This window comes from Labrus mixtus, chromosome 4 (assembly GCF_963584025.1).
Source record: "Labrus mixtus chromosome 4, fLabMix1.1, whole genome shotgun sequence".
Classification (NCBI taxonomy): domain Eukaryota; kingdom Metazoa; phylum Chordata; class Actinopteri; order Labriformes; family Labridae; genus Labrus; species Labrus mixtus.
Window position 1 is genome coordinate 14,772,505 of NC_083615.1, and position 17,780 is coordinate 14,790,284.

The 17,780-nt window shown below is 41.0% G+C and overlaps 2 protein-coding genes across 4 annotated transcripts in view; one reads left to right on the forward strand and one right to left on the reverse strand.

The window, feature by feature from the left end:
- Positions 1-12,533, forward strand: part of cep290 (centrosomal protein 290) — a 43,124-nt gene extending 30,591 nt beyond the window's left edge. For all 3 annotated transcript variants that reach the window (XM_061035985.1, XM_061035986.1, XM_061035987.1), the window contains 13 exons: positions 14-156; positions 797-952; positions 3,684-3,807; positions 5,019-5,777; positions 6,667-6,801; positions 7,485-7,571; positions 8,090-8,254; positions 8,339-8,461; positions 8,577-8,746; positions 8,981-9,122; positions 10,097-10,170; positions 11,067-11,161; positions 11,364-12,533. In XM_061035985.1, coding sequence (XP_060891968.1) covers positions 14-156; positions 797-952; positions 3,684-3,807; positions 5,019-5,777; positions 6,667-6,801; positions 7,485-7,571; positions 8,090-8,254; positions 8,339-8,461; positions 8,577-8,746; positions 8,981-9,122; positions 10,097-10,170; positions 11,067-11,161; positions 11,364-11,608 — 2,418 coding nt within the window. In that variant the 3' untranslated portion in view covers positions 11,609-12,533. The remainder of the gene's footprint in view (positions 1-13; positions 157-796; positions 953-3,683; positions 3,808-5,018; positions 5,778-6,666; positions 6,802-7,484; positions 7,572-8,089; positions 8,255-8,338; positions 8,462-8,576; positions 8,747-8,980; positions 9,123-10,096; positions 10,171-11,066; positions 11,162-11,363) is intronic.
- On the reverse strand, positions 12,405-17,220 carry rlig1 (RNA 5'-phosphate and 3'-OH ligase 1). The gene is made up of 7 exons (XM_061035995.1): positions 16,992-17,220; positions 15,927-16,044; positions 15,645-15,740; positions 15,325-15,441; positions 14,107-14,304; positions 13,656-13,825; positions 12,405-13,439 (listed from the first exon to the last, which is right to left on the reverse strand). The coding sequence occupies exons 1-7, from the start codon at positions 17,079-17,081 to the stop codon at positions 13,251-13,253; spliced, it is 978 nt and encodes a 325-aa protein (XP_060891978.1). The 5' UTR covers positions 17,082-17,220; the 3' UTR covers positions 12,405-13,250.
- Positions 17,221-17,780: the final 560 nt, after the last annotated feature.

The window sequence follows — 17,780 nt, forward strand, 5'->3', positions numbered from 1 at the left end:
TTTTCCCTGACAGACCAAAGAGGAAATCGTGCGTTGGGAGGAGGGGAAGAAATGGCAAGTGAAGATGGAGAAGATGAAGAATTCAGTGAAGGAGAAGGAACGAGAGAGTGAAGCCCTGACGAAGCAGCTCAGCACTCTGAAAGACCTCTATGCCAGGTCAGACAGTACATTAGATACAGGTGTTCTCTGACGTTTTCAACCTGGTATTCATGATAGAATGCAATAAGCAATACATCTCATGTAAAGGGAAGATGATAGAACGAGTGGCGGAAGTTTGCAAAACATGCAGCTGATCCTGTAAAGCCTTGGTTTAGTTGTCAAGGAGGGAGGTTCAGATTCACTGAAAATGTCATCCAAGCAAAATTCATGAAAATAAACACCTTCAGTGAAAGGTGATGAAAGTGCCTGATAGCTCGCTTCATTACCAAAAAGTATCTATACTATACCACACTATGCTACTGTTGATAGTGCATTGTTATTAATGTGTTTAACATATGTGTACTTAACTGTTTTGTTACATCAGGAGTTTTTTTTTTCCAACTATACAAAGCTGCAGACAAATTACCTTATTATCATCTCTTCTATTTCTTCTGTGTGTGTGTGTGTGTGTGTGTGTGTGTGTGTGTGTGTGTGTGTGTGTGTGTGTGTGTGTGTGTGTGTGTGTGTGTGTGTGTGTGTGTGTGTGTGTGTGTGTGTGTGTGTGTGTGTGTGTGTGTGTGTGTGTGTGTGTGTGTGTGTGTGTGTGTGTGTGTGTGTGTGTGTGTGTGTGTGTGTGTGTGTGTGTGTGTGTGTGCAGACTGGAGCAAGAGAAGAGTGCGCTGCAGAAAAAGCTGAAGGCTCGAGGTGTGACTGTGGATCAGGTGGTGGGGGTGCGGTCTGCTGAAATGGAGAAGGAGGCGGAGGAGCTGAAGAAGAAGAATTCAGAGCTGGAGACAGAGATCTTCACCATCAAGTAACTAACCGTCTTTACAAACATTCGCTAGTTGTCCTCAGATTAGAGTCTTGTATAGGCTCATTGTAAAAAAAATGTAACAAGTACATGATGACTCAGTGTACTTGTGTATTTTCATCAATTTGGATAATAACAATACATTTTATTTAAAGGCGCCTTTCAAAACTCTCAAGGTCACCGTACAAAGCAGAGATAAAAACAACAAAGTAACAACACAACGATAAAATTAACATTAAAAACACAAAAAACACAAATGTACAGGATGTAAAGGATTTATGAGACCGGATGGAGAATGATCAGACTGAATATGCCAGTTTAAAAAGATGTGTTTTGAGATGAGATTTGAAAATGGAGAGAGAGTCGATATTACGGATTTGTGGTGGGAGGGAGTTCCAGAGGTGGGGGGCAGAGCGGCTGAAGGCCCTGGACCCCATGGTGGACAAGCGGGCGGGTGGTGCAGTGAGTTGAATGGAAGAAGAAGACCTGAGAGTGCGGGTAGGTGTGTTGATGTGCAGGAGTTCAGAGAGGTAAAGCGGAGCGAGGTTGTGGATGGCCTGGTTAAAAAAAAAAAAACGAGAAGCATAACAATCTTTAACGAAATACTTTAAACCAAAAAACCCTCTGATACACACTGAACACCAACGCCTTCAGGAATACACCCTGCTTCCACAGAAGGAGTAACACTTCTGCAGAGTAGCACATAGAGGCATGGTCCACTGAATGTGCCTGCTGCCTCCTGCTCTTTATACTCTGTCACTGATTGTACAATGGGCATAGGTGTGCTCGATCAGTGGCCGAGGAGCAAGTGAGGCAAGGAGCAGAACCTGGAACGAGCACAGGAGAGAGAGAGGGAGGAAACAAAAAGAACACACACACACACAACACTATGGCACGTAACCTACTAATTGAGCTAATCAGTGCAGGGTGAAGGGATACAGGGTGGGCTGAGTTTTGTTTTTTGTTTGTTTTTTTGTTATTTTGCTAAATATAACCCTGTGGTTAAACAGAACGCCCGACAGAAATATCTCGGGAACTGGAATCACGTTGATTCTAATCTAAATCAGTATAAAAAAATAACGACCATACCATTTGTATCTCCACTATCTTCAGTTTCATGGAATTCTCTTTTATTATCTTTCATATGATACACATTATTGATTTTGGCCCTAGTGTCTAGCCTGGTGTTAACATTTATCTGATGGTGGGAACGAAGTATGGTTAATGTTTAAGGAGGACAGTGATGATATCGGTGAGGGAAGTAAAAAAAAAAGTCAATAACAATGTCATGGCTAGTATTTATTTATTACAAGAACATATCTTAACTGTCTTGATGGAAAAAAATACTTGAAATGATAACATAATATCATAAATAATGATCTCAGTGCTAGAAAGATAAAGAAAAGTTTGAAGAGAATTCATCAAACATACAGTACATACTCATAGGAGACCCACACACACACAGACACAAACACACACATTCAAGCAAACATTTAAGATTCAAGATTCAAAAAACTTTGTCTCTCACATAGTGATAGAAAATTACTTTTGGTCGAGGCACAGCAACATAAAAACATTCACACATATAAGACACATTAAAGTCATAAAATCACAAAAACACATAATGCACAGTGTTAGAGCCATTTGTGTGTTCAGTATGTATGTGTGCTCTGTGGTAGTTCCTTGTGGTCACAGTAGGGGGCACATTCACTTTGGTGTTGGGAAGGTTACAAGTAGAAGAAGAGTTAATCACGGACAGGTGAGCAGCCCACCGTGAGAGGCACACAGTTTTTGAGCGCTGTTAAAATGTATCGTGAATGGAACATTTATCCTGGCTTTGTTGTACATTCAAGTTATAATGGAATAAGTGTATGTAAACGACCAGAACATGTATTGTAAATGAACGATTCAGATAAACCCGTTTGAGTGTGACAGCACGGAGTTAATTGAATTATTGCCACGAAACACGGAAACAACGCGTCAATTAAGTACGGTAGGCTATCAGCCCCTCAGTGGCTCAAACCTTTGAAAAGCAAGATCAAGCCACTACACACAGCATGTTAAAAATAATTGTTTATCTGGCCTTGTTTCTGTAAGTCATCCTATAAAAACACAATATTTAAAATATTTATTTTTTGGCTTTTTGTGCCTTCATTTGAGAGATAGTACAGTGGATAGAGTCAGAAATCAGGGAGAGAGAGAGAGTGGGGAATGACATGTGGGAAAGGAGCCACAGGTTGGATTTGAACCATGGGCCGACAGCTTGGAGACTACAGCCTCCATACATGGGGCGCACTGCGCCACCAGTGCCCATGCTTTCAAACCATTTTGATGCAGTCAGATGAAGCTAAGGCTAACTATAAACTTCCCCTCTGCTTTATTAGTGCCAATTTAGTGAAGGAAAAGCACATTTGGGGGATTTATTTTGTATTCAGGAGGGAAATGTTGCAAAAGCAGGTACTGTATAAAACATGAAGGACAGCAGATTGACACAGAAACTTATCAGTTATAGCTGATATATGCACTCTAGTTTTTCTGAATTTATAACTATTCATATCGTTAAGTAAAAACTGCATGATAATTCTGCATATTTTTCTCTCAGACTGACAAAAGTATAAACCTCCTACTACTTAGTTTTTACAGTCCGTTATTTTGACTCTGAATCTTTTTATAAAATCGAAAAGAGAAATCTATCAGATATGAGGTTAAGTAATGTGAAACTCTGAACTTACAGACAGCAACAAGCTTTACCTCGAGATGACGCCATGGAGAGCCTCACCCTGAGGAACCGCTACCTGGAGGAGAGACTGCACTCCTTAGAGAGCCAGATATCCAAAGAGCCTCCATCAAGACCCTCTGTAAGTTGTTATCAGCATGCACAACACCATCATTGTAACCATTTTGCCTGAATGATCCAGATACTGTTAAGTGGGAGCATAAAAATGGAATTGACAAAAAGGGCTTTTTTTTAATGGCTTCGTGAAAGTGACATCTCCCTACAGAAGCGTCATGTTTTAAGGTTGTCCATCTGCAGAGCAGACTGTACATTTCTTCCGTTTGAATGAGATTTTCCAGGAAAAGCCTGGAGGGACTTTCTTCAAATTTGGCACAAATGTCATCTGGGAGATTTGGGGAGCTCAAATTACTTTTTTATGTCTCAAGGAGTGTTTTGTGGCATAAATCATGAAATCATGGGATCAGATCATAGGACACAGCTCTGAAAAAAACACTTTTATGGCAATTCTTTGGTAATCAATCTCCCTCACACTAACTTAAAAACATAAGCTCATTTACTGGCAGTGTTTTGTTGGAACGAGGCGTTCATCAGGCAATCAGTTTGTTACGCTGTTGTAACTACATGTTACGTGATATTTAAACGTCATCACCCCCGTCTGCTCCCCCATGGTGAATTTTGAAGAATATTTCCTCCTGCGTCCCCACATCAACACACCCCGACTTCACATGGAAATGTTACAGGAAAAAGTAGTCTGTTTGCATGCACACTTGCAGCTCACCAGGGGTTTTGTGCATGTGTGCAAGCATGTGACGACTCAACATCATCATATCAAATCTTATTAAATGAACTAATAAATAACCGTGTAATAGTTGCAAACAGCCCTCCTTTTTTTAATGCCTGTCCCTCTAACATCCTGTTTGCCTGATGTGTCCTAGCACCCAAACGCTGCCAGCCATAAATGTATTTTTTGGCAGGTCAGACTGCTTCGGTTTCAGACTGCTACTTTTCTGGATTTGTTCCTCTCCTACACATCATACTGGTGAAATGGATGTGCGATGTATTGAATAAATGATCTGTTATTCAATAATGAAAACAGTAGACATTTCATTGCAAATATTAAAAGACCTATCATTTATTGCACATTGTACACTTGGCAGAGTGTTCATCGCTCTTTTTGTTGTACGTGTACTAAATGTACAAAACATCCTCACCTTTCAGTATGATCCAGATGTTTCCCTTTCCCTCTCTTCATTCATCATTCTTCTCTCTCTCTCTTCTGCGGGTCTCATCCTTCCCTGGCACTGGATTTTATTTGATTAATTACCTGTTAAGGGGGAAAGTTCTTCCCCCCATGCTTTGAGAGAGATTTCTTCTCCTACTTTTGATGTTGTGCATGGGTCATGTGAAGGGAATGCAGCACAAAGCCCTGTTGAATCCTGCCATCTCTGTGAAGCTGCTGAATGCCCTGCTGACCAACAGGGTGAGCCAGAGCAAGGCCAGACTGCTGGAGGAACTCAATCCAGCATTGATGGTGCAGAGGATGCTCTCCCTGAGCGATTAAGTCCAGGTCTGGAAGAAAATGACGAAACAGACGTGAACAAAGAAGACGTTGACACAGATCATGTGCAAGACAATGAGGCAGAAACAGATGTTATGGAAAGTACACCAGATATGCCAGGTGATTCTGAAGTTTATATGGCTGAAGGAAAGGAAGAACCACAGGACGAAGAAGGAAATGACCCAGACCCTGGTGATCCATCAGAAAGACAAGGATCTGTTGTGTCCTCCTTTGAGCCTGCTGCCGCTTCTGCAGCAAGAGGTGATAATATGAGTGATGCAGTGATTAAAGAGGGTGCTGGTGAACAAGGCGATGGCGGTGATGACGTGGGAATCGGGGAGGAAAAGCCAGATGATACTCAGCAGCACGATGAGACTTTAAGGGACGCACCAGATGAAGATAATCCACAAAAGTCTTGCTCAGCAGAACCAGAAGCAGATTCTAGCTCCATACCAAGCAAAGAGCCGGACTTGTCCAAAGAAAGGGATCATGGTGTACGAAGATATGAAAGCAGATCTTACAGATATCTGAAGGTACTGCAGGCCTCTGTAGTCACCTTGCTGAAGTGGTAGTGCTGTGATTGCTTTCCAGTAGATGTGGCAATGAGCAAAACTCCAGGCATGAAACATGTAGGCTTGTCATAGTCTCAGATTTTAAACTTTGATACGAGTCGAATAAAATTCAAACAATTTCGATACCTGGGTCGATGCCAAATAAAAATCGAAATCACAGGTACCTATGATTGGGTAATTTCTTGTTTTTTAAAGTCCAAAAATCTTCTGCAAACTCTCTGAATTGTACAAATATGTTGGCCATGTTGCCCTCTTACTCTTTCTTTTGCACCTAAAAATATGATTAAAGATCTGAAGCTTCTGCACTTATTGTTATTAATATATTATTGTATTACTGTATGGATTTTGCATTTATTAGGACAATACAATATTAGCACACAGCCCACTGAGTTTAATCAGTTTCCCCACTTGGGTACTTTTCAATCGTTAAACTAACCAAGATTTTAGTGTTTTAAAGCATGTCGTTTAGGGGCACCGGTAGCGTAGTGGTTGGTGCGCGCTGCCATGTACGGAGGCTATAGTCCTCCAACAGACGGCCCGGCTTCCAATTGGATGTGGCTCATTTCCCGCAAGTCATTCCCTGTTCTCTCTCTCTCCCTGATTTCTGACCCTATACACTTTCTTATCTCTACAATTAAGGCACAAAAAGCCCAAAAATACATCTTTAAGGAAAGACCATAGTGTTCTGTTAGCCTGTTGGTCGCTGTTTCCCTCATAGGCAGAGTCTGTTATGGTCCCCAGCTGTGAGCTTTGGTTTCTAGAAGTAAGTAATAGGGTTAGTAATAACTCCCTTCATGGCTGTGTTTTTCTACTTTCCCGTGGCTCATTTTGTGCCTCTCGTTTCCGACAGACTTCAGGACGAGGCACAGGCACGCCATCACAGAGAGATCAAGACCTTCAAAAAGAAAACCTCAAGCTGGCCTCCGAGAACCTGGAGCTACGTTTCCATATGGAGCAAACCAACAAGGACTTGCCAAGACTCAAAGTAGGCCTAAAGTCAATTAAAAAGTCGTTTTCTTGTAAAGTAATACCTAGGTAAAGAGTATTTTTATTGGCCCTCTTGCCAAGTGAGAGGAGAAGATATTCATAATTCTCATATTAAATATGAAGCTGCAGCCAATAGATAATGCAGAATGAATTAATGTTTTTAGCCAACCCTGAGTGACTCCATGACTTGTTTTGATGCTTCAGCTTGGTGCACACTGTGTGTTTATAAGTGAAGATTTAAACAGGTTGTTAGTCAGATTTTATTACTTTAGACCGAGCCAGGCTCTCTTTTATTTTTAAACTTAGCTAATCTGCTGCTGCCTGGAGCTTCATATTTAGACAAGAGGCTAGTCATAAACCCTTCATTAAAGTGTTGGCAAAAAAACAGCTGCAGAACGAGCATGTTTTTCAGAGCTGTATTTTCTATGTTTGACATTTTTATCTTAATTAAATTATGTTTATTCTCATGCTATAAGAAGCAAAGTAGTTACGACACCAGCCACATAAAAAAATGATTGTATTCAGCTTTAATGAAAAGTGACTTCACTTTGTGTGTCATGAAGTCTTCTTTGTCTGTTTTTGTATCTTGATCATAACTTAACAATCTTCACAGTTATGGACCAGATGTTTTTGGTTCATGTTTTTTTAATATAATTTATTTTCTCGTTGTCCTTGTCACAGAATCAAGTGTCGGATCTTAAGGAGATGTGCAGTGCGCTGAAGAAGGAAAAAGCAGATGTTGAGAAAAAGCTGGCACACATACGCGGAGTAGGTTAACCCAAAGTCACCTCTCTCTCTCTTTCTCTATCTCTAATAGTATTGTGGTTTTTTGATTGTGGTTAAATGTGCCCTCGTGGCTTTTTATTATTAGTGCTGAATACTTAGTGTGACCGGTTTCTATATTCTTTTTCCTGCAATTGAAGCTGCTTAGAGGTTCGTTCAAGGATCATGGCTGCCTCTTACCTTCTTCCTTTTTACCTCATTAGCTTTCTACATGTACTTTGTCTCTTGCCTTTCTCTGTCCTTTTAACCAACCAATCAAACAATCTTTATTTGTATGAAGCCAATTCACGACAAGTGTTAACTCAAGACAATTTACAAAAAGCAGGTAAAAGACCTTACTTATTGCTTTGTTACAAAGACCCGGCTTAATCCGTCATGAGCACTTTAGAAAAAGGAACAGTGGCAAGAAAAAACTGTCCCCGAGGTTAGTAGTAGTTTAATTCACCACTCTTCTCTTCTCACTTCCCATAGTAAAAAGTGCTTTTTAACTTGTTTCTCATCAGGCTGGTCACAGTGGTAAAACAGTCCCTGAACTTGAGAAGACCATCGGGCTGATGAAGAAGGTGGTGGAGAGGGTGCAGAGGGAGAACGAGACGCTGAAGAAATCCAGCACCCCTGCAAATCAAGAAAAGATCGCTGCTTTGGAGCAAGAAAACCGAAGACTAAAGGTCGGTGATTGTGTTGTACGTGTCTTATGCATTCTGTTTGATGTGTTCTGCTGAAGCTGACATCCAAATGCTTTGTGTTTCTAGACTGACTTTGAAAAACTGAAGAGTCAAAGTGAGGCCGAGCTGAATTCAAAACTGGAATCTAAAACCAAAGGACTGGAGAGAATAGTCATGGAAAATGAACGTCTGCGCAAGGAGATCAAAAGGGTAACTGCACATCCTAATACAAATATGTTTAGGTAGCTAGTTCCACACAGAAATAAAACATTTAAAGCACGTTCAAGTTCCCCAGCCGTGATGTGCATGTTTCATTCTGTAACAGGAAATGGAAGCTGCAGAGAGGCTGAGAGTGACAAAGACAAGTGTGGAAGTGACCAATGAGAAGCTGGAGTCAGAGCTGGAGGAAACCAAGCAGAGACTGCGTGCAGCTTTATCCAGACCCATCTTAGAGGGAGCTGACAGTAAGACCTGGAAGGCTTCTGTGGTAACAAGGTCAGAGTCCATGAGAGTCTTTTTTTTTTAGTGCGTGTACAAACATTTTAATAGCTTTAATGAACTGGATGTGGAATCAGTTAAATCACCAACAAACTAGACAGACACACTATTTAGACACACAGTCTCCTCAACATTTTTTCCTCCCAGGCTTCAGATTTCAAGCCTTCAGATTTCAAGCCTTGACCTCACATTCACAGAGCATGAGCTGACGTGTGTCTCTTGTATCTGCAGAATGTTTGAGAACAAGATGAAGGAGCTGGAGAAGGAGCTCTCCCAGAAGACCTCCAGTCTGACTGAACTCAAAAATCAGCTGAAGGACGTGACAGAGCGGGAAGACAGAGCTCAGATAAACATCCGGCAACTTGAAGATCAGGTACTGGCTGAATGAATACTTTACGTAAATACAGTCAGGTACACATGACGTAATTAAATTTGGACTGACTGTGCGAGTTTAGCTCCTAAAAGAATTAATCCGTTGAATCCCATTCAACCGAAGGCGCTATGTGGATTACAACAAGCATTATCACTCTCCAGAGTGCCAAGCGGTTATTCGGTACATGCTCAACTACTTTCCAGCTGAGTGGCCATCTTGTCTTAATTTTTCTGTATATCTTTTCCACAAGTGTTTGATCCACATTTGAGCGATCAACGCAATACATGTGAATATCTATCTCTGTCTCTACAGATTGAAAATAGATCTAGGAAAGATGTCGGCCGATATGTTGGATTTTTTTTTTTTTTTAAACTTTATTAATCCCTGAGCAGAAATTTGGGTTTACACTCTGTTATTTTTGAGACATGCTTCTCACACACATAGGCCCGAATCACACACACACAACCTTGGGTTCCCAACCCAAGTCCCTATAGACTGAGCTACTACCGCCCTGCCACTAGATATCGGCCCCAAAAATCTCAAAGCGGTCGGGCGCTACTTTAGAGCAATAGTTATCTAAGGTCTTATGTGAGCCAGCAAAAAGGTGCAGCATTTGCAACATGCCGCCTCATAAAGAAGGGGACCTAATCTTTCTGTAGACACGAGTTATACAACAATATCTTTTAGATGATTATATTTTTAACCCAAGGTGATTCAGGGACTGATGAAAACAGTAGCTCCCCATCCCCCAGGGGATTCTTTCCGATAAGATAACCGTGATGATTGGTTACTTGTCAGGCAAAAGAAAGCTCCTCTGACAGAAGTTTTCCCACACACTGAGCCGTCAGAGTCTGTCTCTTATAACTTCATTGTCTTGTTAAATCAGTGGAGAAACAGAGCAGCCCCCTAACTGTGCAGAATGATTATACGGCAATGTAATCAAAGTATCATGTTTTGTTTCTTGTTTTATTTAGGTCGACATGCTAAAGAGGTTTCCCACTGCTGCAAAGTCAGAGGGAGGACTCTTTAAGGAGTTTAAGGCAATGAGGTCTGTTGAATATTATAATAAACTCATAATAACAAGTAGTAATATGAGGGCTTTATCCATACATTATTACTTAAAAAGATATGGCAAAAAACAATAGAGTACAATATTAATGATGTTGTTAGTTTAGAGGAGAGGTGAAACGTCTTCAAGATCTTCAAACTAAGTCTTGTTGCCTTTTGATCAAGCTTTGAACTCACCATGACCTCCATGACTGAGAACCTACACGAGACAGTTTTTGTATCACTTTAATCAGTTCAGTTGTTACACAAGTGTTTTTTTACAAGTGTAGATGTTCATTTTTGTCTTCACAATTCAGTTCTTCTGACTGACAGTGATATTTATTCACCACCAAGCTAGAATAAATATAAATGTACCTTCAAGTTTAACTTCTGAACCTGCTGCAATAATTAACTTTTTTAACTTTTTTTAACCGCTCATTAAGCAAACACTTTGATTCATAGGGGCGGCTGTGGCTCAGTTGGTAGAGTCTGTCATCTCTCAACTGGAAGGTCGGGGGTTCGATCCCCAGCTCCTGCAGCCACATGTCCGATGTGTCCTTGCCCCCACACTTATCCCCAAATTACTCCTGCTGCTTCGTCGGCAGCGTATGAATATGTATGGATGGGATTAGTTACTTCTGATGGTGACTCTACATAGCAGCCTCTGCCATCAGTGTGTGAATGTGTATATGTGACATGCAGTGTTGAAAGAGCTTTGAGTAGTCAGAAGTCCAAGTCCGTTTACCATTTATACAGTATCAATACACGTGTCTGAACTTTAAAAGTTGAGCAGTTCTCCAGTGGTTGAAAGCAATCATTTCAAATTGTGATCGTGTTCTCTTTGCCTGTATAAAGTGGATACTCGTTTAACTGACATGTTGTTGACGTTTTCTTCAGACTGGTTACTGCCGAGCTGCAGGACGAGAACACAGAGCTGAAACAAAGGCTGGAAGAGTACAGCGAGCGATACGGCGACACGACGTCCAAACTAGGTACGATTTTTTTTGAAACACACTATGGTGTCTTGAAAATGAAGCTGCGTGAGAGTTATACTTTCTTTTGTAATGCTACAGAATGTGCACCTTGTTTAGTAAGCATGTGTGACTCATTATCATCATTTGATATTGGCGTCTGAACATCTTAATGCATGTGATAAAATGTGTGATATCGGTTCTCTGTCTTGTTTTCCCTCAGACCCCGGGAAGCTCAAAAACCTCCTGCAAGCCGCCGAGAAGGAGAAAACAGCTCTTCAAAGCGAGGTGACGAAGCTGAAGAGAGAGCTGCAGAGCTTTGACCCGACATTCTTTGAAGAGATTGAGGACTTGAAGTATAACTACAATTTAGAGGTGAAGAAGAACATTCTGCTGGAGGAGGAGCTGAAGAAGGTGTGTGAGCAGTTTGGTGTGAAGGCGGACCTTCCCAGTGTCTCCATCAGTTAAATCAGGGTCGCTGCTACTGTGCCTTTAAATCAATCAGGACTGAAGAAACACTCACTTAGATGTTATTGAATTAAAGGGCTGATAGTCAAATACTTTGTTGAGGCTCATGCTGATGAGAAGACAATTATTTATCTTAGAAATGTAAAGAAAGCACAAAGACGCATATTTATTTTTAGATTGACATGTTTATTTTTATAACGTGAGCTTCCACGGCTCCAGAATGAAGACAAACTGAACTGTAAACTGATAACCGTAGTTTTTCATCGTAGTACATATAGATTCATGTATAACAGAACTTAATTTTTGGACTGGTGCATCAACCGGTCTTCATCTTTGGACAGCTCCTGATGTAAAGCTAAATTGTTAGAATTTCTGTTTTAAGGCTGCTTGCATTAGGTCGGTATGTAGGAGTTCAGTTATTTAATTTGCTGCATTAATTCATACTTCAGTATAACAGGAAAATGTAACTGAAGTACTACCTTTGTAGTAAGTATTCACATAGCAGCACTGTATAGTCAATCAACTTGTGAGTAACTACAGTTTTATTTTATTTCTTGGTCCAAAACTGAAAGGAAATGTCTGATAAATAATTTGAAAGTACGTCATATTTTCAAACTAAAGTTTACATTTAAACAAAGAGGTGATGTCTCTCCTATCAGGCAGCTCTTCTTTTGTTCACCTGTGATGTCATCACATGTAATGTAGCTTATGTCTCTATATGTGTACAGTTGTAACATAGTGCTTGTGTATTTGTCAATAAAGCTGTTTCCATATTTAATGGAAAATCTTTTAGATATAAATATTTACAGACTCGCTGTTTATTCTTCACTTGGCAATAAAGAGCTCTTTTCAGTATTTACAGTAAATTAATGGAACATGTAGCGTAAAGGACCTGACACACCAAGCAGATGGCAAAGAACTACACGTCTTGGCCAAAAAGTTGCACTTGAACACACCGCATAGACTTCAGACGACGGCACAACCACAACGCATGTTCTGCGCATGTGTGAGAGGAAATAACTCTCCATGCCAGCAGGCGGCGGTAGCTCGTTATGATACGAGAAGATCATTTTCACACTGCTGTCACTCACCTCTCGTATTACAGGTAGCCTACTCATCCAGAATAATGTCTGATTAAAAAGTTGAAAATGGCGCAGGCGTTGTCAGCCCTTGGTCTTTTAGTGGAAAAGAAGAGGTGGAGGTGACAAATAAGGAGAAACTGCACTAATGGGTGAAAGCATGGAGACTACAGCAGCATGCTCAAGGGGCTTTCCTGACCCTGAGAGCTGGAGATAAATGAAACCTCTGAACAGCCAATCAGAAAGATTCCTCTCACCGACCGCCGATCATGTCGGATCAGCCAAAAAAAGGTTGACGGGTAGCAACGGAGACGGACACACCGCACAAACTAGGGCGACGGCCGCTCACTGACAGCCGATGATCTCCTTGGTGTGTCAGGGCCTTAACTTCAGTCATTTTCAAACTGACGCTGTACACATTCCTCTTTAAGTAAACATTAAACTGTCACCATGCAGTCGTACACGCCCTTCATGAAGTACTGGTGAACAGATCTGCCAGCTGTCAACAGGCTTACAAACCTTTACAGAGTCGCAGCAACAGACGTTTGATCCTCACTGACTGTTTACAAGTCTAACTGTACGTCCTGCAGTCGGCTGAAACATTGTCCATTTAATGCAGCGAAGGATGAAAACAAGTCCCTGCTGCTGTTGTTGTATTCATCAACCGTCCCGTCGACATGAACGAGCACCGACTTTTCAACGAGGCAGGACTCCCCGTCAGGCCACCTCAGTCCCAGGTGATGACGATGAACCTGCAGAGACAACAAACACTCACAGTATTACATCACTTAAAAACAGCATATGTAAGTGTTTGACTTCTAAAAAAAAGACTTTTACAAAAGATCAAAAAATACTCACTTAGAGTCTACAGCTTTATTTGTCCATGTCTGTCATTTCATGGCTACACAGCGATAATTTGAATTTAATGCTCATCAACAGCACAAGCTCTGCATATCGAGCCTTATCACCTTAACGAGCGTGCCGTCGTTGCAGTGCCAGACGATGCCCTCGACTCGGCCCTCTGGACTCTCCTGGAACCAGGAGCGGAGCTGCTGATAGTCGACCGGTGGAGGGTTTCCGATTCGAACACTCCCGTGAGACACCAGGAAGTGAATCGGCTGCTTCTTACTCCCCAGTCCTGTGGAGACCATAAAAGTTTTTAAAACTTTTGTTGCATACAATACAAGTGTGCCACAGTGATCATCACTCACCTTTGACAAATATACAACATGATACATTAACATCTGCACTCTGTATCAGAAAAATGAAACCCTGACAGCACAGATGCTCATTTGTAACATTCTGCTTTTTCAACTTTGACAAGCCAAATCTTTAACCAGCACGTTGCTATAAAAAGATGATCCTCCATGAACACAAGCTTGCAAAAACGTTCAAAGTTAATCCTCAGCAACACATTACCGTAAGGGTTTGCGTTGACGTTGGTCCCGATGAGCTCCAGTGTTTGTTCCAGGAGGTCAGCCAGCGGCACTGCAGCGATTTCTAGCACGTCATCATCATCAGCGCTGGGCCTGAGAACAATAGCCGCCCCGACTTCATAATCCACCACAGAGGAGTGCCAGCAGTACTGTTTGTTGTCCCTCTCCACGGGAACCCAGCCTGAACATTCACACAGGAACAAATCACATCAGGCAGCACCAATCTTCAGTGACAGAAACATTTAATCTATACGTGTCAGAAAGGTCAGTGTCTCATTCAAATCCAGGAAACTGAACCTCTTTCATTCGTGTCTTTGCACACTAAATTTCAGATGTCTTTCAATGTAAATTAAAAAATCTGATGCCAAAGTCAATATACGCCAATTAGCTGCTTTGAATTTGGTGATATTCTAATGTAGGTCCTTACTTTTAAACTCCTCTATACTCTGTATTTGCAGGAGTAACACAGTTAAGCAGGAATTATCCTTTAAGAGGAACTTGGTGCGCTCCCAATGCAGCGAACAAAATATCTATGAAAGAGCAGGGATTTTATTTAACCCTCCAAACGGTCCCAGCTGAGTGGTGGAGTACTTTCTCATGTTTCAGATGTTGCAGGGGTGGCTTGTGGTGCTGAACATTTAATTCAGTTGATTCTACAGCATCAGAAGACCAGCAGAGCAGCTAATAGTTTACATAGGCTATCTGCATATGTCGCCGTACAATGCTTGAATATTTCATGTGACAATTTTATTTAGTTAGAAGAAAACGTTTTCAGTGTATCCTCTGAACTTGGGAGAATCAGGTGTGATTTTAAACACAACACAGAAAATGTAGACCAATCTTCAAGGGTCTTTAGACCTCGGTGGAAACGCAGACAAGAGGCTTAGAAACTCCATTTGGGAAAATACTCTGATACTCTGCCCTATTTTACAGTAAATGCAGGACATTTCAAATCCTATTAAACCTATCACTTGTTGATAATTCTTGTTTTATTCTATGTCTCTGGTTGCACTGCTCTCGGCTGCAGGATGAGGAGAGTGTAACGTCTTCATATTAAACACAGCTGTAGCTTCTCTCGACTGATGTTTCTGTTTGAGTCATAATAAAAGGGCACACAGTAAAGCTTGTGAGGTTCCACTACCTAATGTGTCTAATCAAAATGACCCTTAGATCCATTTGAGCACAGGTGAGACTCACAGACCTGGAATGTGTCCGTGCTCATCAGGCACTGGTTGGTCATTGTGGTGTTTGACTCTGTGGGCGGGGATCCACGCCTCTGGCACCGTCTTAAAATCTTCCTCTACGCTCCATGTGAATCCTGACAAAGAAAAGAAAGATTATTACAAGTAGTCCAGCCTTCCTTTAAAAATACAGCAACTGTTCAACATGTCATTCATTTACTTGGTCGTCATCCCAATCTTCTATCCCATCTGGCCAACTCAACAGTTCTTTCCTGACTCTGTCCTAAGAACATCCACATATATTCATGTGGGGCGCCCTTGTGTACATAAGTTAAGATACCTTTACAGCTCCTGTGGGCATGCTGATACTTTTTGAACCTCTTCTCTGCCTGCTTGTTTGGTTTCCTGTCGAGTCGAGCCCAGAGGTAAGGTTGCCCTACAAAAAACAGACAAAGTACCGACATCATCAACATTCATTTAGAAGCAGAAGCAAATACGACAGATGCCTGCCCCCCCCCCCACCTAAAGCCAGGCTTAAAGCAGTTTGTTTTTGTACTTTAAGACTTCTAATCGCTTGCTTCAGAGGGATCAAATGGTCGTTTTCTTTCTGAGAGGTACCCACCTTTATATAATGTAACGTAACAGCAGGTGCCGTCTAGTTTTTCTGTGGCCAGCGCACAATCAATGTTGGCCTCCAGGGCAACAGGGTTCACACTTTCACTGGCCACAACCTGAAATTGCTGAAGAGACACAGATGTTTGAAATTGAGTGTCAAGAGAAACACTACATAGTAACTTAATCCTGTACACCATGATGTTTTTTTTGGGTCTCTTCTTTATTGTTTCAGCATGTCATCTTAACTTGTTGCATCTTTTATCTGCTTGTGCTTCTCTCTGAAGTCAGTACGATTCAATCTGGTGCTGTGTTCACTTTGTGGTTGTTTGTTCCTTCTGTCTGCTCCATTTTTTTATGGTTGTCTGGTTAACTTCAAAATCAGTCAATTTCAGCCGTTTTACCAAGATCCAGAGAGATTGATTGGAAAACCAGCGTCAAGATCTCAGGGAAAAAAAAACAATATCACTAAACAATGGGGTAAAACAGAATGTATGGAAATACATCTACTCAGGGCTTCATGGGTTTGTCTGCAGGTCAGAACAGGACCTTTCATTTCTAATACATTTTGCTACAACAGTTTTCCATGTTGGAATTCTCCATCTATTTTGTCTTTTGTTCATATTTGAGATGCATTGTTATTACTTTAAGTGTAATATTCCGCTAACAGATCCATGAATATGAGGACTGAGGTAAAGAAGTGTAGCTGTGACTCTCTTGTTTGAGTCTGTAAATGATCAATGCTTCTTTAGGATTCAGGATTATTCAACACATCTATTTGTCTTTATATCTACCTTTAAATAAAGGTAGATATAAAGCTGATGCACAATGATGAATCTCTAAAATGTTACATCTATGTTTGTATTTCTACCTTTGGCCATGGGAGTGTTTTGTTTACACCTGACACTGCAGGAGGATTCACCTGTATAACTGACGAGGAGACAAACTGCGTCACAGCTAAAAAAAACATTAACACGTCCTAATAAGCATGACGCCAAAAAAGATGTGTTGTTTCCAGGGCAACAAACTCTACGTCAGTGCATTCTGTTAGCTCCACGCTAGCATCAGCACTCACCTGACAGTCCCGTTTTCTGGACGGTTCTTCCTTCACCTCGGTCAGAAAAACACACGGTATCTTCTGCTGAACGGAGCCCAGACGACGCATCCTTTATAATTCAACCTCCACCTGAGGCTCTCAGTTTACCCGGTACGTGTGTCGCTGTGTACAGCAATGATTTTAAAACATTTTTTCCAGCATGCGCATGGATGTGGGTAAGACTCGCGGTCACGTGACGAGCTTACTCTTCTTCTTCTTCTTCATGTTTTTGTCAAACTTTGAAGTTGCTCATTAGCGCCACTAAGCGGTGAATATAGAGTACCATCTCGTTTTCTCACTGACAGTAATGTGACAGAACATAAGAGGCCCAAATTAAATGAGAAAGCTGGACAAAAAGTCGGATTTTCAACTAATGTTACATTTCCTTCACATATTTATTTTTATTTTGAAAAATATCTGACTGAAAGCTAAGCTTTATTTGTACAGCAAATATTATTTATATCCTCTGATTGGTTAAGTTGTATTTTATAAAGCAATGAATTACAGTTTTTTATATATTTGCTTATCTTAATGTATCCCATGTGTCTTTTATCAAGAGCGTATCGGTTGTATGATTAAATTGTTAATAAATTGAATTGCTTAAAAACTTTTACATTTTAAAGTGTAACTGTATTACCCTTCACCTCTAAGTGGGAAAGCAATCGTGAGGTTTGATCTCTGCTTACAAATCAGGAGAAAACCTATTACTAAAATTGTTATTTAAATGTCAAGCTTCATAACCTTTTCTTAACTTACTTCATTCATTAC